This window comes from Athene cunicularia, assembly GCF_003259725.1.
Source record: "Athene cunicularia isolate RWA chromosome 1 unlocalized genomic scaffold, athCun1 chr1_part1, whole genome shotgun sequence".
NCBI lineage: Eukaryota > Metazoa > Chordata > Aves > Strigiformes > Strigidae > Athene > Athene cunicularia.
This window is the reverse complement of record NW_020799091.1, coordinates 99,995,236-100,018,013: the sequence shown is the minus strand read 5'-3', so window position 1 is coordinate 100,018,013 and position 22,778 is coordinate 99,995,236. Positions and strand designations below refer to the sequence as shown.

General features: G+C 39.2%; 1 protein-coding gene across 4 annotated transcripts in view; it reads right to left on the bottom strand.

The window, feature by feature from the left end:
• GRIK1 (glutamate ionotropic receptor kainate type subunit 1) overlaps nt 1-22,778 on the bottom strand; it is a 159,743-nt gene that overhangs the window by 53,683 nt on the left and 83,282 nt on the right. For all 4 annotated transcript variants that reach the window (XM_026857964.1, XM_026857956.1, XM_026857972.1 and 1 more), the window contains exons 3-6: nt 21,655-21,912; nt 14,031-14,212; nt 3,795-3,848; nt 1,963-2,136 (exon numbers count right to left, since the gene is read on the bottom strand). In XM_026857964.1, the coding sequence (XP_026713765.1) occupies nt 1,963-2,136; nt 3,795-3,848; nt 14,031-14,212; nt 21,655-21,912 (668 nt within the window). The remainder of the gene's footprint in view (nt 1-1,962; nt 2,137-3,794; nt 3,849-14,030; nt 14,213-21,654; nt 21,913-22,778) is intronic.

The following is a 22,778-nucleotide window of genomic DNA, read 5'->3' as shown; positions in this document are numbered from 1 at the left end:
AACAGCCGTTCTTAGTGTTGAGTGACTTAAACAAGATACTTGTTCCAAGTGGATCCAGAGACCAAAGGTCTGATCCAAAATCCTTCAAAATCAACTGAAAGATTCCCATCAATGTCAATGGACTTCAGATGGGTTTTTACATTAGACTGGGGGATTCAGGGTTGAATTTTACTTGGGCACTGGAGTCCCAGTCTGCCTGTGTCCCAGGCCTAGCGACTCTGGAGATACTTGGTGAAAATACTTCACTGGACCTCAATTTGCATTCCAATCTGGAACCACCAATGCTTTTACTTGATAACATGGTGCATTCTGTAGCATTTGCATGTTGGCAGCATTGCCAGACTTTGCTGTTTGTGTAACTTGTTACTCATCCACCCTGCCTTGCAGGAACTGTGTTATATTACCTCCCTTAGAGTTTTATTTCTCCCCTCTCTGTTCTGCTTTAGGGGTTGGGGTTGCATGGAGGAACAAAAGTTCACCCTATTTTCTGAAGCAAACCACCTTATACTGATGTCTGTACTTGTGCATAAGAAGAAATGGACTAAAATTTAGTCCTGGAACATGTTTTTTTTATTTTTGTATTCTATTTAAATTATTGTAAGGAAACCCAAAGATCTCATTAGAACAACTATGCCTCTGGGTGCAGTTTGGGCATAAAGTGGGATGTAAACTCAAAACTGTCTTTGTTATGCCCTGCTGACTTTCCACAAGTTGATATCAGGGCAAACACTATAGCATGAATCAGAAGGGAGAAATCCTGAGTTAACAACAGGACATATAATCCAGATCTCCTTATATAGTGCAACTTGTCATAGCCTAATTGTCTAATGAAATATAGCAATATTGCAGCTCTCCATCAGACTGAATAAGGAGAACTTGCTATGAATATTTAAATGATCACAGCCAACTAGGAAGATGCTTTCCTTGGTACTCATGTTGTTTCCGAGCATCAAGGACACTAAGAGACTATAGAGATGCAAAGAACAGGGCAAGAGTCAGAGCTACAAAGGAGAGCATAAGAGTCTAGTAAGAACTTTGATTTTCCTAGTTTTACAGTTGGGTGAATGCAGGTGAATAGCTATGCATGGTTACCCTTTTAGGTCTTGTATATTCACATCAGAAGTTCCCAGGTACAGCTTTCTCCCCTGCTTTACATGTGAGTGAGCACAGTGGTACTGCACAAACATTTTTTGAAATGCTAAAGATAGCACACATAATACATTTCTCTTCAGGATGTTAGAATGTTTCAAAATTTTCCCTGCAACCATCTGCAATAAAGTCTATTTCATATCACTTTAAACTCCACGCAATACATAAGATATATTATCTTATATTGCAAAAGCATGGCATCCCTTCACCCTGCAAAACTGAATTGAGTCATGCTGTCCATGTAACTGATCCTATTCTTTCCTTTACTTCTTGGTGGAGTGGTAGGGAGGAAATCCTAATTTCCTGGCTTGATGATACCTTTCATTTATCTTTAAATTATATCTTAAAAGCTGGAGTTGCTGTAGATGATGGAAATGAAGAGAAAGGGCACTTTTCCAATTTAAAAATGCTATTACCTGTCCACATGTACAATATCTTTCCCTGCAGGTTATAAATTGTATACCTGCTCTAAAGGTTTTTATTTCCTGTTGTGTTCTTCACTCCATGCAGAACATTATTAGAAAAATGAGGCAGCAGTATATACATTTGACAACAATAGGATGAATGATGTTAGCTGAAAGGCACCATGATGGAGAATTCTCTCAGGAGTTTGTCACACAGATGAGTTCAACACTGGTCCATGGGGAAAATGCACTTCTGCGTAGAAGCAGGTAGAAGGAATTCTGTTTTGGGGATGCAGCTTCAGCATTTGCATTGTGAAATAAAGCAGTAATGGCATTGGTTCCTATCTGCTAGAACAACATTGTAAAGCATGCTGTAGACTCCCCTGCATTATTGTGGTTGTTTACTTACTGTCATCATGCCATCGAGGAGGCCAGTCTCTGGTTTTGGTGGTGCCTGAAGTCGCTCCATTGACCATTTCTCAATGACCGATGAAACTTGAGGGTTCTCGATGTTGAGCAGGCGAAACCCTGTCATATTTACTCCACTGTATCTGTATGGTTCCAGGTCTAATGCAAATAGATCCTAAATCACCATTAAGAAAACAAACAAAAACCAGATGTAGTATTTTTAAAGAAAAATGTTCACAAGGTACAGTTAGGCCAAAATTGTATCTGATTCTCAGTCCAAAGCTCAAGTGCTAAATTTTTTTCCCGGTGAACACTCTGCTTGCCCTCAAAGCCTAGTGATGACCGTGTCAGTTATAAATCTGAATAAACCAAAGCTATGTGAAATTTATGATAAACCACATATCTGCTTTTTGGAACATAAAAATCAGTTCCCTGCAACAACACTATTTTGCATCCAACCTGCATAGCAGTATCGAATTCTAATTTATAGCAGTCCACTAACAGTGTTACAGCTCTGACAAACCAACATGAGGAATTAGCTGGCCAATGTCAAGTTAATTTCTCAACTAGGGGAAGGAAAATTCCAAGAGATGTCAAGAGCGATGAACTTTTACTACTTATGAATCCCATTTTTCTCCTGCCTTGCCTCCTTCAGGTGACTTGTTGCCAGTATGTCTGATGGACATGTCAGGCCAGTGCACAGTAAGTCCATGAGCTTCAGCGCTCAGTGTTTACAGGGCAGGAAAATAATGGGTATTCTGAGTGATACAATTGTGTGGCACACTCCACAGCTGTATTTATCAGGCAGTGGAAATATGATAACTGCTTCTCAAAGCCTGAAGGCTGTTTTTCAAAACAACTTCTTGCTGATCTCGGCAGGCCAGTGAAATGAAAAATGTGTTGGTCATGGTTTAATACCACAGCAACCATAAAATTTACTATAACACAATGCCGAGACACCACCAGCACCGCTTACTGCTTGTTCTAATATGTGCTTTGTACTGTCTCATGCATATTGGTGGTAGTAGTTAACATTTTATGTTAGATTGCTTATTGTATTGTTTATTGTATAAAATTTGATGTTAAAATGGCCTCAAAGAGAACTATTTCAAGCTACTGCTTAAAGTTCCAAACAGCTAGAGTCTTTTCTGACTAATAAATTGACTATTGGATTCAAAAGGATTTTTCACTTCCACATAAAATTTTATATGGAAAGGAAATAAAGAATAAGCTGATGGACATGATATAACACAATCCTCTAGGACTGTTCTAGTAGTATTGGCTCTTTGCTATCTTTCTAGTCTACAATGCAAATGGACCTTAAGCATGGAATGAGTTATTTTTATACACAGCATGTAAGATAAAATAAAGGAAAAATGTGCTGAAATAAGTATTTATAGATTTGTACCATAAAAGAAAGTTTAGAGGGTTTCTTTTACTATAAAATTTCCCAAGTGATGTTATACATATGTGATTTTGTGGTTTTACAAATAAACATTTCAGTGATCAACTGCACCACCCACAGTGCTTGATCTCAGCTTTATTTCAAAGCCATTCATTCATTCATTACTTTGTTTCACTCTGATCCACCTGTACCCACAGCTCCTCCTTAAACACAATAATGAAATTAATTTTCATTGTATTAAAGTGTTAGTTAAAGCTCCACAGATACTACAAAACATCTTCCTTACAAAATTGTGAGTCCTGATATTATTTATTCTCCAGGGTTTTCCTTGAGTAATGGCAATAAAGATCTTCTAGAAAAAGTGGAAATTTTTATTTGTCTTTTCTGCAACAGAGAAAATTCTCTCCCAAATCTTTAGTGTTCCTTACCAGTGTTGTAAAAAAGTAGTGGTAGTATTCGGTCATCATTCCCATGGAGAGAATCTGTTGAAAGAGATTGAAGGGTGAATGTACTTTACTCTGGATGCTTTCGGTGTACTGCACTGTCATTTGAAAAGCATAGGTTAATCTGGAATAGTATATTATAGGTCATGAAAACTTGATTACAATAAAGCCTGTGTTTTTCTTCAGGAGTAAAAAATATCCTATTGCATATAAATTATGTCTTTATCAGTCACCTCTGCTTCAGAAAGAGATTAAAGATTGTAAAACTTTCAGGACAAGAAAAATTACTAGTGATAATGAGAAGCTGATTTTTAAAAAGTGAAATTCTTAGTCTGCAGTTCAGAAGCATTAAAAAGGAATTTACTAACTGACAACAGATTTTGTAGGGAAAAGTGCTTAGGTGCAGGTTTTTTTATTCTGCATTACCATGTGAGAACAAGACACTGGATGAGTGCTCACTGAAGTAAACAAGAAAAATAAAAAGAAGAAAGCTTCTATAAATGTCTTTTGTTCCACCTGGGGAATGCAGATCTGCAGGAGATTGTCAAAACAACTGGTTTGAAAGGATTTCTGGTCTGGATTAATTTTCCAGAGTTAGACCTTTTGAAGGTCTGCAAGGTAAGGATGGTATTTAAATTCATACTGACTGTCCACTTTGGCAGAAGAGGATGAAGTTTTTCTTCCCAGCCTTCACGTTGCAGGAAACTTTTAGAGGGATGTGTTTTCTCCCTCAGTCCCTCTCCAGTAACCACTGGGAAAACCTACATAGAACACTCCTGATGGTATATAACAAAATGCCCTACAGTTTCAGCCCAGCAACACCTATGCTTGTCACCACGTCCACACACACTGTTACCATAAAGCAAGCATTTTGCCCTCTCTGGAATCTTGTGAAGGGAAGAAGACATTATGAGCCAGGAAACTACTGAAGAACTCATTATCATGACAGTAACACAGACAAAGGTTAAATGTTATTCAGTCTTGATCACAGCAATGTAAGCATCTGCTATTAATAGTATTTTAGGACACTTTTAGCTGTACCCAAATAGCTATTTGAAAGACAGGGGAAAATAGTGTGATTTGTCTTGCCAAAATTCTTTCATGGCAAAAGCCTCTGAAAATCAGTTGTGTGATTGTGTATGGCAATTCTTCACATTAAAAGAAAAAAAAAAAAAAAAAAAAAAAAAAAAAAAAAAAAAAAAACCTTCTATGCTGCAGTGGATAATAAAAACAGCTCAGTGTTAATCACAAACAACCAATCCATTTCCAGCCACTAAAAATCAAGCCGGAAGGCAAGTTTTTTACTGAAATGCTCCACTGACTTTCCATGTTAAAATTGCCTTTTTTATTTCTTATTTTATTAATCTTCTTCCATTTCTTAGAGTTATTTCATTACCTGTAGAAATGAGCAATCTAGCAACCTTAGAGACTGATGTTCCTTCCCTATTTATGCAGAGAAAAAAGATACATGGTAGCATCAGCGGAAACTTTTCTGTGCTATGTTCCAGCTGACCTGGCTGGACTCAGCTCTGCTGCCCTGGAGCCACTGGATTTCTCTGTTTAGGGTCCCTGCTAATGGGAAGGAGGTGTTAGTTGGGATTTTTATGATGCACATCTCTAGAGCTGAAACTGTATTGAAATAACTCAACTACTTCATATGGGGCACAAACCAGCCACTAGGTTATACACATGTGGTTTAAGCCTTGGTAAACTTCTGTATGCTAAATTTATTTGGTCATCTACAGGAAATTTGCAGTTGGTCCATGGTGTTACATTAGTATGAACACAAGATCATACTAATAAATGTAAATAGGAGGATACAAATACCCAGATTTAAATTATTGATTCATTACAGTTTTAATTCTAGCTTGCGAGAAAAGAGCTGACATCAAGTTGTTACACTTCTGTTATCAGAAGATACAAACTGCAATCTGCATATGTAGAAATAGTAAGACAATGGAGAACCAGGACAATGATAAGCCATATTATGCCTTAAAATACGATTTTACAGTATCTAGACAGATACATTAAGTAGAATGATTGTAAAGTTTGTAATGTTTGGAAAGCATTTCCTAGCTGTGCTGCAGCTACACTGCTACTGGGTATCCAGATAGTTAATCCATGGTAGCCCTGTTATTGCTTTTCTCACAAATCCGAAGGCGGGAGCCTGAGAGGAGTGTTTGCCTCCTGAACACATTTTTGATTAAAATTTTTTATGAGAATATTGATTCCCAAGTAATGTGCTATAAACAGAGCTGGCAGGACACACACATACCTGTGAATAATAATGATTTCAAAAGTCATGCTACAGGATTGTCTTTGAAAACAAAACAGAACCAAAACCCCTGAAAATCAAAGGCAGTAATACGTAAAAAGTAAGGTTCAGCCAGCAATGTTATCGGCTATAACCAAGACAGAGGTTCATGATGGCAATTGCTGGAAGAGTGCCATGGATTTGCCAAGGACCCTGCACCCAAGGGATCCATGAGAGAGGCTCACTGAAATTCTTCCAAAGAAAATGTTGCAAGCCCAGGAAAGCTTAATTATGTCACTTTTGTGTTTTCTCTATTAATGATGACTCAATTAAGATATGAAGTTACAGACAGCTGGAAGAGAGCTTCTAAGTGTTACGCAGACATTACTAAAGTCTGTCCCAGGCTGGGCACTGATTTGCCACTAAGCTCTTCCCTCTCACCTAGCACTGGTCACAAAACCAGCCTTAACTGGCTATCCTCCCTTCTAACAATCATTAAGGCAATTAACAGTTATATAGCACTTAGACATTGCTATAACATATTAGATCTATAGACTGACCTAAATAGGGTGCTTTTTATTCATGGATCATAAAGACTTTGTAATAATAATTTATTTATATTTTAGGGTAATATGGCCACTAAGTAAAATTCCCAATGAAGGAAGATTTGATATCAAATGCTCACTTGGGAGGACGCATTAGGAAAACAGGAGTTGAAGATAAGTTAAAGCAAAAGCAAGCAAAATTCTGAAGACTCCAAAGCATTAATGACTTCTGAGCCTTAATGATTTGCACTCCTATTTGTGTAAACAGAAGAGTTGCACTTGTGCGTTCTCAGCAGCAAGGACTCGTGTTTTTGCAACACAGCAGGTACAAGGACTGCAGCTTCTAGGAACTACCAGGAGAGAGCATAAAAGGGATGTTAGGAGCAAAGACTCCTTTCAGGTTGGGATGAAACCTCTGAAGTACCTTGCAAAGCACCTGCACAGGCTCTTCCCACAGAGAAAGTGTCCTCGCCACTAGAGAAGATGAGCACAGCAGCCCAGAGGAGGGAAGGGAAGGCAATACGATTGGTTTATGTGTATATAGCTGCCCATAAGAAACTAGAATGGGACTTCATTACATATTCCTATTTAAATAACTTTGCATGTAATTACTTAAATAATCATGCATTTGATATAAATGTCCTATTTAAATAATAACAGCTTTTACTTACTGCAGAACTTAGATGAATGTAAACTAGTGAAACCAGGCTAAAATATTCTGCACTATCCTTGCAGATCTCCTACTCTTCCTGGCCTATATAAAATCTGTTCTTCAGCCAAACTCAGATATGGTTGATTATGGATTATCCTGGCAAATAAAATAAAGAGACTTCCATCTCTAATTATCCATTTCAGATTAGATGTTTGGGCCTTGTCTTTCACAGACCTGTACTTTCAGCTGTGGGTCATGAACAGCAATGTGAATCTGAACAAGTATCAGTGTTCAAAATACATATGGTAAGCGGATAGAGACTGGATAAAAATATTCTGTCAAATCTGTAAATCTCTTTGGGCTCCCTGTTCCTGGCTTGCATCATATCCCAGCTTCAATCTACATTTTTCATCTTGTTAAAGAAATCACTATCTCATTTAGAGCTAGTGTCAGTCTTCCTTCAAGGTGGGCTGAAACAGAATAATGGTGAAGCATGAACGAACTGCATCAAATACTTTGCTTGCTTTCACTCTGCATTTTCCTCATTCATGCTATTATTTAATTTCATGACCATTAAAGGAATGTATTTCATTATCCAATTAATTAGTACCACCACTCTTTTTTAAGATCATCAAGCCCCCTGCCTCCTTGCCTCTCAAGATTTTGAGAGAAAAGCTTTATATTGTGTTTACAGTGCTTCCCTGAACTCCATGTAGACACCTGTACTTGGACATAACTCACTGGAAGTCTGCATCCCACAATGACATCAGAGGTCCAGCTGGAGTGCTGTAGAGTTCTTACAACATGGACATGAGCCATATCAACAATATGTATTCTGTAAACACTAGCATTGAAGCCCAACTGGAAATGTGGGCCATAGCAATAGGGCAGGATGAATGTACTGGACCCAGATCCCAGTCAGCTGTGGTTGGCTCCTTCTGCTTTCTGAAGAGATCCCAGGGAGGTAGGAGAGCAGCATTACCTTTCAAACTTCAGCATGGACATCATCTCACAGTACCAAGACTGAAAACACTCTTTTAGTTTGAAAGTCTGCTTGCATTTGCACCGTCAAGTGACTCTTCCAAGGAAGGAAAGAACAACTACATGAGCAAGTTTATGTGACTAGTTTAGCTTTCGTTTAGATCTAACAAGAACAGAGAAACAGAGGTCTTAGCATAGCGCAGCTATGATGTTACACAGCCAGTACCCTGAAAGACTGTATTCTAATAGCCTGTGCTGCTGTAACTCCCAAGCTCAAAATAAAGTTTCTGAGACAATGGCCACATTTATTTCTATGGAGACCTATAGGTAGATTTGGGAACTGAAGTGCCAAATTTCAGGGTGAAATACCCATAGTGCACCATTTCTGTGCCCATGGTCTTCACTGATATCTTAACCTAAGGCTCTCATCATCTGATGGCATTCAGAAAGAACCAGATGGCCAGAAGAGGACATCTCCCCCACAAAACCCCTTTATAAAATGAATAAGAGAAAGGAGAACCAGTGAGCTGAGTATCTATCTGCTTCTCACCCTAGGGAGGATCTGCCACTGGTATTTCTCCAGTGGCAGCGAGAACATACCTAAACCTGCCTTTTGTTAGTGGAGAGTGGGCTTCAGCCTACCTGTTATTAGAAAGAGCATACTCAAGAAATTATTTTTTATATTATCACATTTATTATTGTACCTGGAGTGTACACTGTGATGACACCTAGTTTTTGTAATTTTGTAGGAACTGAATTAATTATTTTGCTCTTTGTGTCATAGTGAAAGTGAACATAGAAGTCTTTATGAACTGCTTTATGAGTGTCCTAAACCTGATTAAATATACAGTACATTTCATAAAATTTATTTTAAAGATGTGGAGGAAGGAGTAGATAATTTAAGGCTAGTAGCAACATAGTCTATGAGAGACAAGTTTGCCTAGTAGTAAAATGCTGTGTTAACTATTGGTGTGTTACAAGAATAAATTGAATGTTAACCATAACAACTAAACCTCTTGAACCAAGTCCCTCATACAAAAAGGCAGTATCAGACTAAATACAGTATGTGCAGGCTATATGGGAAGATCTGTGCATAAAACAGATTGCAATTTGCAATAGCTAGATATAACTGACTTGTGGGATTGCTTACCTAGTCTAGACAGACCATCAAATCTCTGTCCACAAAATATTTCAGGTGAATGTTGGAACCACCAAGTTTTTCCCTGAAGAAAAGTGTTTACAGTTTCCTTGCATAAGGGATTCAGTCTTGCTGGTCTTTGGCAAGTTTGGAAGGCACCTTATTTTCCTCACACTCTTTCAGGGTTGTCTATTTTTAGGCTTGGAAAGGACAGAGATGCTAGGCACCCTCGGAGCAGAGCAGGACAGGCACTGCTGAAGTCAAACAGGGAGGTTCCTACAGAGTTTGAGCAGATCCTGAGCAGGACTTTGGAGATCACAATTTTACCCTAAGAAGCTACAACTGTACTTAGCTCTTGCTTTTAGCATCTAATTCTCTGTTAGATCTCAGATGATTTGTCCAGTCTTCATGAGTTTTAAAGCTCCAGCAGCCAAGATTTTCAATTGGACTATGGGAGTGTCAGACCAGCTGCAGCTTTTTCCATCAGCTCTGCAGGTGCAATACATCCTGTTTGAAAACCCTGCTGGCATAACCTCCCAGTTCAAGTTATTTCAGAAAAATTTGATCCCTGTAGAGCAGGTCACTTTAAGCAGCAGAGCTGCTTGTTTGGGGTGGTTACCTGGTACAGGCACAGAGCTAAAAAGCTCCCTTAGTTTCCATGCACCAGTCACATGAGGTTACCAACAAATATGGAGAGAAAATTCAAAGTGACTGTTGGAAAAGGCAGCAATTAATAATCACAGTTTCCTCTTGCTCCTTCCAGATGTGGGTGATGAGAAGGCCAGGCCTCATTAAGCTGGTTGGGGACTGTGAAAGTCTGCTCTCTGCAGCATTTCAGAGAAAAGGAGAAATGTGTGAGTTTAGGGAACAGCTTATTCAGCTGTGTGCAGGCTTTGTATTTTGTTTAAATTAAGTTATTGATTCACCTGTTCTTGTGCACAAGGAAGAACCATGGCTCAATAGTATTTTATTTGAAGCTATAAATAAGAAAAATATAGTCTCATTTAAGAGAATAAATCTGTATTTTGTGCTGTTTTGTAAACAATAGGTTGAAGGGGCCAAGTGAAGAGGTCATCTCCCCTAGTCCCACAGCCTGGAAACGTGTCTGGGTCAGGTAACACCACACTCCCAAAACCAGCTCCATACACTGACACTTTCAGGACATAATTTCAGATGTGTTAATCCTTTTGCTCCCAGAAAGAGTTTTTAGGCATCCTTTGCCCTTCTTTCCTGGGAAACAAGCCGTGCTACAGCTGGTGCCACCTAAGCACTGGTGCGAGCAGCCCCTGCTTGCAGAGCCATTGCTGCTGATGCCAGCCCTGGCAGCACATGCACCACTGGAAAACAGGCAGCAGCTTTTCTTTCCCGCCTGTGCCTTCAGGTTGGAGGCAGGATGGTGGCTGGCAGCAGAAATGCTGCTGGCAGTACACCTCCCTGCCCCGCAGCAGGGAAACGTAGCTGTAACAGATGAGACGTGGCCTCTTGCCTCTTTCCCAGATGCTTGGAGGAGGTGAGGGATGATGCCCACCTTGGCTGGGGATTGTCCAAAGGAGATGGAGCAGATCCTAGTTGTCCTGGTCTCAGCCAGGATAGAGTTAACTTTCCTTGGGCTAAGAGGGAGCACAGCTGGAGGGCTGCCCAGATCTGTCACCGGAGTATTCCATATCATGTCACGTCATGCTCAGTATATAAGATGATGTGTGCTCTCTTGTTTCCATTTTCCAGTTCACATGGTGAGATTTCTGATGCGGTCACAATCACTGCTGGGGCTGGGCTGTGTACCGGTCACCGGTGGGTGAGCAACTATATTACATATTACTTGTTTGGACTTACTGTTGTTACTGTTACTATTACTAATTTTTTTAATTCAACCTACGAATTTCTTTTTTTTTTTTTTTTTTTTTTGTCCCTCCCCTATTGATCTGGGGCTGGGGGGTGGGGGGGGAAGGTAAATGACTGGCCACATGGTGATCATGGTGATTGGCTACGGCCGAGTTCAAACCACAACACTAGTGCAGATGGGGCACCCTAGGGCTTGGAAGGAGGGAAATGCAGACGCAGAAGCTGTGCAGGCTTAGAGGGTGAGGAGGACACAGCAAACAAGCACAAGCAATGGTGGGTATGTGCCTGTGTGACCCTGCTGCAGTTTTAATCTGTAAAATACCCTCCACCACCCATACCACTACAAATCTCCACTTCCTTTATTTATCTTCTCCTGCATGAGCCACTAAACATCAGCTACATTACTGTCAATACAGGAGGCAGACAAGAAATTGCTGGTTTGGGTGTCAGGTTTAGGTGTCTGTTGTCTCTAATTCCTACTCTTATTAGAAATCTTCTGTAATTTGACAATGATACATATTTTTCCCATAATATCTATTAGATAATTTACAAAGTCAAAAATATTTTCTACTAACATTGAAGAGTTTTCTTAAACTAATTTCTATAATATTCTCTTTAATATCCTGTTTTCATTCACTGTAAAATTACATAGGGGTTTCTGTATGCAGTGATGAGAATGTGAACCATGGTACTTCATGTAGCTACCCTACAATTAGATGAGTCACACGTGAATTCAGAGCCCTCCACACCTTCCCATTTCACAGCTGCCTTTGACAATGAGGAACTTCAGCACATGAGTTACTCCTGCAGGCATCTAGATTCAGCCTCAAAACTATCTCATATAAAAGCCATTTTCCCTTTCTTTCTAGCCTATATTTAGGTTGCTTCCTTTCCCACAGCTCTGACCCACACTCCTCTTAATTCTTCTTCTCTTAATTTTTCTGTTTTCTTCCACACTGCCATTCACCATCCTCTTCTGAGTTCTTAAGACACTGGAGAGCATTATCTGTATCTGCAGCCTGTCAGCTGTCTCCCTGATCCATTTCCCACACAAACCCTTCTGCCACTTTGCCCTGTCTTAGTGTATCTTTTAGCACGTTCTCTTTTTCTTTTGCCACTAAGGTTATTTTTCTCTTTTTTTTTTTTTTTCATACTCAGCCTGGTATTTCTGAAGCTCTGTGCCTCCTGCAGTGTGCCAGACATCTGCACTTTCTTCTTGCAGATCCTTGAAAATTCATGTTGTCAGTTTAACTCTTCCCCCACAAATCTCATTTTGGAGCAGCTTGTTCCTGCTGTCATGTTTTAATGCTTTTGGACAGCCCTACAGGGAGCAGAGTGAGGGGACAGCACCATTCCTGTCCACCTACCTTCTCAATTAATGCTGCTTGCTACAGCGAGCTTTCCATCACGAGACAGCAGCTGCATGATTGCACACCCTCCCCTTGCTCTTCCTTCACACTACCAACATCGTGCCGGCATCTGGCCCTGCCGTAGCTTAAATATGTAGCTTTCACTGAAAAAAAACCTTAAAATTTAGTACAGGACAACTTTCCTAACAGCAATAAATCTAACTCTACCAGCTCATGGGAACTTGTGTGCTGTTCTCAGGTGTGTTGTATCTGATTTAGGACACCATCCTGCACATCTGTATTCACAGGGCCAAGATTCTCCAGTCTGGAGAGGATGGTTTCAGGTTCCTCACACTAATGCAACCAGTAAGTTGTCTTTCTTACTTTGATACAGAAAGCTGCTTTGCTTAACTTAAATATTTCAGCAAAACATTCAAGGTTGGAAGCACAGGTTTTAACCTTTATGGAGCAACCCGTATCTGTACATTCGGATTAGTGGAACCACTCTGATGGTCTTCAGTGTTTCCCATTAGACCAACTAACAGTAAAATCAACAACCCCTCATACCTACAGTTGCAGCAAAAAGGGAAATGCCATTCATAATGTATTACTTGCTTGTATTGCTGTCTATAGGTCAATGAATTGCAGGAGCCAGTACTTTAGACTTGGATTGTCTAGAAACCTATAGTAAGTAAATTCCAATTTACACCACTCTTTCTGTGTCCCTGGTAACATTAACATCCTTGTGCTTTTTATCCTTGCCTTGTGTGGCTCTCCAACTCTCACACTTAGGTCAGGGCTTGCATAATAGTCTCTCTTCCTGTTTTAAGGTATACGATTTTATTCTGATACTTTATCTGTTGCATCTTCTTGTTGTACCAGAGTTTAAAATATAATGAGGTAGTGCCAAAAGACCATATCTTGCTTTGTTACAGGGAAGTGAATGCAGAGTTAAGCTCTTGTCTGCAGTGGATTAATGCTCTGTTGTTACTGTAGTCAGCACTGAACCTGATGTGCAACCTCTGTGGAGGCAATGGCTTAATGTGAGCCGCTTCCTAAGCACTCCAAAATGGGCTCTTTCTTTTTTTGTGGGGGAAGACATAAAAACTGTATTGATTAAACCAGGATAAGCTAAAATAAATGCAACCATCTTCCTAGTCAAGCAGAACCTGAAATATTAAAAAGAAATGCATATTTCCTTCTGCAGGGTATCTATGGGCTTCTCTTTAGACATTAATACTGTTGGTGGTCCTTATGGCTCTGCGAAGCCCTGAGGCCTTGTGGAGTGCTCAGATGCTGCTGCACATTCTGTAACAACTTCTATCCCTGCTATTAACAAGCCTATGTCCTAATTGGTAAATGCATTAGTTTTAGTGTTTCCCAGAAAATAAAAACCAGAGAGGCCGAAAACTTTCAGGATACAAAATGAACGTCATGCTTTTTCATGCCCTTCTCCTTACCTGCTTAAGGATTTCAGCTGCTGTTTCATGTGAGCAATCAAATATCACGTAGAACTCCTTGCCCTTCTTCATCTCCTTGAGTAAAGGCCTAACGTCTTTATTTCCAGAGGGCAGTTGGCGGATTTTGATTTTAATGTTGTATCTAGAAGGGGCTTTGATGAGCTCTTGCAGGCGAATTAGACCTGAAAAATTATATGCAATTATACCATTCTGTGCAATGAGTGTTTATTGTCACTTAAACAGGGTTTCTTATCAGTACCAACATATTTCATATCCTGAAATAGTAGTTGTTAGCTTCGTATTTGCCAGTCTCCTAACTAATATTGTTATAGCTTTTCTTTTTCATGGTTATACTTGGCTTCAACATCTAAATATTCTGAAAATTATATTTAATTGCTTGACTATAGTATGTGTTTGTATTGATGCTATATTACTACAATTTATTGCAAAAAGTATATGAACTTTCTTCCCTGGCAGCTACTTATTATTTCAATATTAAACAACAAGCACACAGAATTGAAGGAACCTCCTTATTAACTTTCCTACCTAATGTCAAGCAGAAGCAGATGAAGAGTGATAGAGGGAGAAAAATATTCAATGGCTATCACCTCCATTGTGGCTCACTTAGAAGCTAGTGGTTAGCCTGAGTGGCACTTACCAATAATTCTTAACAGCCACACATATGGCTCTCATTGTCCTCATTTCAGCATACATTTCAAGACCTCAAAGCAGGACCCTTAAATTTTTCTCATCATCAGTTTGGAGAAAAAATGCCTGAAGGCGTAGTGGCTTGCATAAGGTCTCTTGGCAAGTTTGAGATCTTATAAAGAACAGAAATATTTTGAGATCCAGCTCTACACTTGTAAGCACAAGAACATGATTTCTAAGACTATGTCTTCGGCTGGTACAAAATCTACATGGCTTATTTGAAGTCAGTGGAGGTAAACCAGTTGAAGATTTGTCCAAGTATTTAAACACAGTGCAATTCTACTAGCTAATTCAGCACTCCTATGTAATTTGTACTGACTCCAAAACCTAAGTAAGACAGTTAAGAGTTCTTTGAGGTGTGTGATTACAGTCTCTTTCTCATTATCCATGAATGTAATTTACCCACAAGAAACTTGTGATCTCCTGCTGAGTGAAAGTAAAAAAGCTGCCTTAAAAATGTGCATAAAGAGAGAGAGAGAATATGGGTGAGAAGCACTTCTTGAACAAAAATCAAAAAAATTATCAGTATGAAAAAACTCATTACTCTCCTGCCGGGAATGGGTATATATTTGTCTTGTACATGAATGTCCTTGGTTGAATGGTCCAATGGCATATATAAGGCAAGATGAAGCATTGCTATTTCTTCTGAGGTTAGCAAGTGATTGCTATGTTAGGGGCTGTTGGCTTTCACTCAAGTACTGGCAATGTCTTTTGAAAAAATTAATCTTTCCCTCCGCCTGCAATGCTGGGTCTGTTCTTTGCAGGTTTTCAAGTATCAACAATCAATATAGAATATTAAGCATCAAGAGTATTCAAATGTAAATTACTGCACACGCTGTGAGATCAGAGCCTGGCTGGAAGCCAGCCTGTGTAAATATGAAACAATTTGAGCTCATTATTATAAGAATGGGGCACATGCTTCCAATGCTGACTAACAAGTAGGGGAGTTTATGTAATCTGACTGTAAGGCTGTAGCTTGGTTGCACCTTGCGCTCAAGTGTTCAGCCCTTGACCACAGTGACTTGGCCATTGGAACAAAAGGTGACTCTAAGACAGAAAACTGGATTTAGGAGGAAGAGTCCAGCACGCATGTAATCTTGCATCTTATCCACAGCCTCAGACTGAGTATTGTTGTTTCTCTTTCCAGCAAGAAAAAGCACTTAAGTGCAAGTATGATGAAGAGCAGAAGAAAAGGATTTACCCACCCATCTCCATCTCCTTTTTTTGGGAAGGAAAATGATGTGTGCCTTAAAATATCTACTTTAGCCACATAAGACTTGGACCTTGTACTTCCCATCACTTCCTACTGCCACATGAAGTGAAGGCAAAGCCTAGCTACAGTGTACTGAAGAAATCAAAGAAGCAGTGAAAAGAACTGCAGTTATTTTTACAGAGGACCAAACAAAAGGTTGAATCAACTGACTTCCAGCATAATTAATAGAACAAGGGAATAACCATCAATACTCTCCTTCCTCTTCCTCCTCCTCAACACCTCCAAACCCTTGGACATGATACCACCAAGTCTGACTCCTGGGGGGAGTGGGGAAGGCCTGAGCAAGTACAGCGCTTAGGGCAGTCACTTTTCTCTCGCTTGGTGAGACCATCTGGAACTCAGCCTGTAACAGGCAGGAGTCATCATGGACTGCCCATCAGGTTGGGAAAGAAGTAGTGGCCAAGCTGGGAAGGACTCAAAAGTGACAAATCCTGGTCATCAACTCCCTCTCTGCAGAGTGGGTGATGTGACCTGAACAGCAACACAGGACTGAGCTGGAGCAGGAACTTGGATAGGAAAGAGTCCAGCCAGGTGGAAGCCGCAGTGGCTGAGTGTGAACTGTGAAGAGTCTGGAGAGAGCATTAGCCAGGCCTACTGAGAGGAAAGACTCAATTTAGGGTTATAAAACAAGATCTACGAGGATGGAAACCAGACTTGTTTCACTAACTTTCTTAGCCTACGGACTGTATTCTGCTGCCTTTTACCCAGACATATAAACAATTTCTCCTTTTCCTTCAGAAAGAGAGATGGGAATTTTCTGTATTGTTGAGAAATCACCTTATGGTCTCTAATACTGATGGATTCAGTAAGCTTTGGGGTTGGAAAAATGGTTTGCTCTGACACAAGTAAAATATTAAAATATGTGACTCTCTGAGTATTTAATATCACTTCATGATGTCTAGAACGAGTGCAAGTTATGTGTGATGTATTTCGGGGTTCAAACATGGCTAACAAACACAGTGTTGCAACAGGCAAATAATCACACATGTTGGCAGTAAGCATGGTAGTGTGCATTGGTAGAAAGTGTTCACCTCCCCATTTCTGTCCTTTTTTTTTTTTAATTAAAATATGTATAGTTAATTCAGCAAGACTTAAAATTGAAGAAATGCTTTTACTGCTTTGGGAGAAAGTACTCCTTTTTATTAGAAAACTGTATTAAGGTTAGCAAAGATAGATGTCCCTTGTAAAAGCAGGTTCAAAGAAAGCAAATTCAGTAAGAACTCAAATTCTGCTCTGTGCAAACTAATTGAACTGATTTGATGAAAAGATTTGGTTCCCCTGAGCCTTAAACAAAGGCTGGAAGAGCAGGTTAACAAGTGGGGAAAGTCAGGGATTCTTACAGAAGATGAGGAATTTGATGTAGTTGCCCTTGTCAGCACATGGTAGGTTAAAATTATTGAATTCAGGGAAGATAGATCAAAAGCAGAGTCAAACCTACTTTTACTCATTTTGTTTGAGTTGTTGATAACAGAGACAAAGTCATGTGTCTATTACAGATCAATGTGACAAATAGCAAATTGCAAAGGTGGGATATTGGAAGGGATCTATTACAAACCACTAAATTAAACCAGAGAACAGTTATGTCTACCCAGTTCTAGCATGTGGACAGATAAACCACAATTTATGGTACCTAAATTTGGGATATGCATGCTTGATGTATCGTGCAGTCTATTACAAGGCTTCATTAGATCATCTTTAAACTTCAGGAGACATTTTTTTCCTTTACACAAAGGCATTGCACTTAATATAAGCTAACTTTTTTAACACCTTGATCAAAAACAAAGAGGAATTAATAATCAGAATAAATTTGATTATGGCCTGGGGACTCTGAACATAACATGGATTATGCTTAACATGATAAAAAAGAAGCATAGTCTCAACCTGAAAAATAACTACATTTGCTTAGGAGTCTTACTTTTCCCTAGCGTTGGAAATCCATAAGCATTAATGAGTGGGATGAGAATTTCAGAAAGAGAAAACTATGAGATGTTTAAATAAATATTTATTCTATAGTCAAAAGATAATAATTTACTACCAAGAAAGATGACTTTGACTGAAATTCCATCTTTCAATGGCACAGTAAGGACAACAATTAGGAATAAAAATCAGCTGTAGTGTGCTTTACTATTCTTATTTATACTGGTCTAAGAGACAAGAGAAGAGGGTAAAAATCTGATCAGTGCAATTCAAGAAACATGAAGGAATTTTGCAAATGTATTTTAGGAACAAAATGCAAGCTTTATAACTGCTGTAGGCCCCTTTGGAGCAGACAGTAAAGTTGTTTAGCATGATGCATTTGGTACCATTTAACATATTTGATAAGAAGCAGGATGAGTAATTACTTCTTATTCCAAATGTCACTTTCAGCACTATTGGTTGCAGGTTTTCTGGACCTGCTTATATAAAATTTACTTATCATTGAAAGTCCTATAGAGTCCACTCAGTAGATTGGTAACACTCAACAAATGTGATAAATATTGGAAGCTTGAATGTATTGTAGAAGATTGGAAAAAAAGTGCTAATGTTTCACCAATATCAGAATAGATATGTGAGAAAACATAGAATGGCTTAGCCCAGTGTACACATTGGACAAGCTAAGAGTAAAGCTGATGTGGTGGTAAAATGCCAAAGAATGAAAACTTGGGACTATAATTAAGAGAGATGTTAAGCTGTCAAGGCAAGACCTCTCTGTGTCACACCAAATGCCTTTGGTGTTACAAGTTCTGTTTACACAGGTAGCTTCCTAGATGTAAAGCACTTGCTCCTGGAAGGTGTTCATCTTCATATATCATACAACCTGCTCATGAAAAATGTGGGTCTATAAAATAATGATTTGCCAGATCTCAAAAAGCAGATGTCAGTGAGAAAGCCTTATTAAAAAGTAGAGTCTGCAAAGGCTGGTGTTAAACCATTCAGACATTTGTAGTGCTCTTATCTCTGCAGGCACACCAAAATCACTGACTGGAAAAAAGTTATGGCTGAAAAACATTTGGATGACAAAAACTGGCAGCACGGTAAATAGAGTTTGAGATAAGGAGGGTAGGCACAAGTGATATGGATCATTTGGAAACATTAACTCACTGGGTTTTTTTAACATTGCTCAGTCCAGACTCATAACTGCATTTCCATTGACGGATGTGTCCATGCAGCAGTGAAAACTGTAACTACAGGACATGGGCAACTACAGCTTGGCAAACTGGCACAGTATGTGGCCTCTGTGCTGGAGCTGGCCAAGATGGCACACAGGCTTGCAGCAGTGCTGTACGTGTGAAGGATGAAAACAGGATTTCCCACACTTAATGTTCAAAATAGACTGTTAACCCGGATTAAAGGCTAATCTCAACCTAAATAATTTGGGTATGGATCATTGGAAGTTCACTGTTACAGCTGTAAGTTCATTGTTTGTTTAGGAATGAAGCTACTTTTCACATACAATTTGTCTCTAAGAAAAAAAATAGGTTCATATATTTTTTCATCTTGTAGTGTAACGTCAAACATGAGAGATGAGAAATAGAGAAAAAATGAGAAATAGAAAAGAGCTTGAGCTAAATGGTGTCACTCTAACTCAAAATCCAAAGACTATTTATATTGATCAAAGTTGACCTGTTTACTTTCCTGACTTCAAGCTAATAAGATGATTGATGATTAATTTACTTGATAAATATCTCTGCAAATGAAGTCTCTTTAATATCAGCCATTTTTATAGCTGAACATGTACACAACACTTGGTGTTTTAGAATGCTAGTTTGATAATGGAGTAGGCTGAAAAAGACCTCTACTTGTTTATCCATAAGAATATTTTGGCATACAGTGCTAGGAGCCCAGGAGAAATCCTACTGAGCTAGACCATCATAATGGAAATTCAAGAAGGCACTGCAGTAAGTCCAGCCACACTTGTTCTTTCTCTTCTACCTCTAGCCCTCTGGTGTACTGAGTCCAAGGTGAGCAGAATGTTAGCACTGAGACTTGCCTCTTGGATCCAAGAAGAAACATGTGCTTCTTTTGTGCTGTCAGCAGTGCTTCAAGAAACACAACATTTTTAGCCTTAAATTTGGGTTTGGTTTGAGCTTTTTTTGTTAATTGAAATTCTGTCTTTTGGACATATTTTCACAACATGATTTTAATAGGCATCCCTTTAAAGCCTTAGGCAGATGCCTGAGCTCATGGCTCATCCAGGTTTGGTTTATGCCATTATCAAATGATCAATTTAAATGTTACTTGCACATCTGTAGAGCTATAGAAGGTGTTATACTTCTGTGGGCAATGGGAAGAGAAAGGGGAATGCAAGTCTCAGAGTAGGGTTGACAGTGAAGTGCCTAATTTGTACCAACGACCACTAATGCACAACAAGATTTTTCAGAAATATGTGTGGTTCAGCTACACCTTTACCATAAAAATAGTGTTGAAGGATGGTGGTGAGAGTTTACAGTGGAATAACTGTCAGTATAAGTCTTATTTAATTGGCTCTATTTTCTTCATCCCTACAGATATGTTGTCTCCAAGAAAGTATTTTCTGCTGCTTAGAATGCACCCTTACCTGTAACTGTGTGTCCTGCAAAAAGCAATCAGTTGGCAGGCCTTGCTTAGTGCTGCTTATGTTTTAAAAAGAGAGCTATAGACCTAAGCACTTAATGGTTTGTTTACATGCAAACCGTTTCTTGTGAAGCTAGATTATGGACCCTTTATCCATGACTCAGTCTATTCTGTAGGAGACATTATGTTCTCTGTAGTCATGCTTAGAATAAATTTTGGTGTGCAATGCTGCTGGACAGGACTCCTTCTGAGAGCATTTTAGGTACGCAGTTCTCTCAGTGACCAGAGCAGCCAATACATTTCTCAGAAAAATATACAATATACTATATGTTATCTGCTACAGGGGTAGTAAAGCCTATATATGTAAATACATATAACTGGGGCTTGGATTTCCTTAAAACATCAACACTCTTCCACAGTCTCTGTGTATTTAAAAAAAAAAAAAAAAAAAAAATTTTTTTTTTCTCTTTTTTCCATGTGAATAAAAAGGGACGTGTTACTGATAATTGATAGTCTGTGGTATGTCACTGAACAACTATGACTACTGTGTGCCCCAGGGGGAGGTTCTTGTCACAAAGAATGAAGGATCTTCTCTGAATTAAGAGCCCAGGCTGGAAACTTACAAAAATTGCAACTTTCGAATAGTCTTCAGAACTCAGCTGACAAGTCGGTTGACTGTTTCTGAGACAGTTTCAAGGAACAAGGTAGTTTCCACGTTAAAAATGCTGCAGCTTGAACTTCTGGTTTATAGGTGCATCTCTTTTAAGATCAACCTTCACTGAGAAGGAGAATCCCTAATCAGTCCCACACTAGAATATGTATCAGTTTGAAGCTGCATTATTTGTTCCACAAATAGGAAGCAAGACATGACTGTCTATTCAGAATCCAGGAGATACCTCCTGGTGACTTCTTAAGGTCTGATGAACAGCTTTCCAAAAGCCATAGTAGCTACATGAAAGCTGAGCCTTAGAGACCTTTTCTTTTTTTTCTATATTCTGAGAAAAACTGCTGTAAGTATGCCAGGTTGAACTATCACAGACACAAACATAATTTATTCATGTATCTACATTAATAGAAGTATATGATCTGCAGTGCGCCAGTACTACTTACCTGTGCTGTCTTCATATACTACTGTGACTATTTTCCACTTGTAGTGTAGTACAAGATCCAAAACTGCTCTGCTGATGGCTGCATAGTCTGGATAGAGGTTAATATAAAATGCGTCTTTGTTATCCACTGTAGGGTGCTTCCATCGGGTCTGAATGTGTGGGACTTCAAGTGCATTGCAAATGGACTGCACTGCACTGACAGAGGAGCTGTGGGAAGGTCCAAACAGAGCAGCTACACCAAGAGCGAGCTGGTCGCACGCTGAGGGGGAGAGGAAGGAATAGGAAGAAGCTGTTAGCTGGCAAAAGCAAGTAACCTGTGTGATGTTTACAGAGATCATTTATTCTCCACCCATCTCCATCATTTCAAAGTGAGAATGGGTAACCACGTTGCTCCCAAACCCACTGAGAGATTTCCAAATGGTTCCTGAAAATGGCTTTACTGATTAGCATTATATCCTAGAACCTGATTGGTACAAATAAAAACCAAAACAACTTCTCTGCTCATTACCTTCAGTTCACAATGATTCCTAAGTTGTCTTTCTCAGAATGGCATTATCCTGGAGAAACCAGGAGCTTTCTGGCCATGGGTTTGCCAAAGGGACATCTTATGAATTAAGTTTCATGGCACTGTGTCAGAAAATAAGTTCATGGAGTCACAACAGAGACTATAAGTATTACCTCTGTGACTGGCAAGTTTCTACCAGTGTTAGTTGCTTTAATTTCAGGCTACTGAAGGGATATAAACAGTAAAGGGCACTATGATTTATGGTGCTCCATAATCTGTGTTTACAAAACAGGCAATAAAGCTTAAAGCCCTCAGTAATGACACAGGGAAATAAAGAACCAACACACACTGACATTTTGATACCTTTCCAAATTAGTCAAATGCTAGTATCAACAAAAGTTTCTTTCTCCTTGTGCCTATATCTCAGCCAAAAGAATCCCTGCTTTAGGTGTCTCTTCATTTTTCTTTCCCTCTCATGTCTTTTCAGGCTAACACACAGAAGATGAAGTAATATTAATTACTTTTGTCCATTAGTAAAACTTACTGCAAATCTTTCTAATAAGGGCTTTACCGACTGGGAGAAAGCCCTGCACTGGGTTGCAGTGCTGCATTCTTTGTGA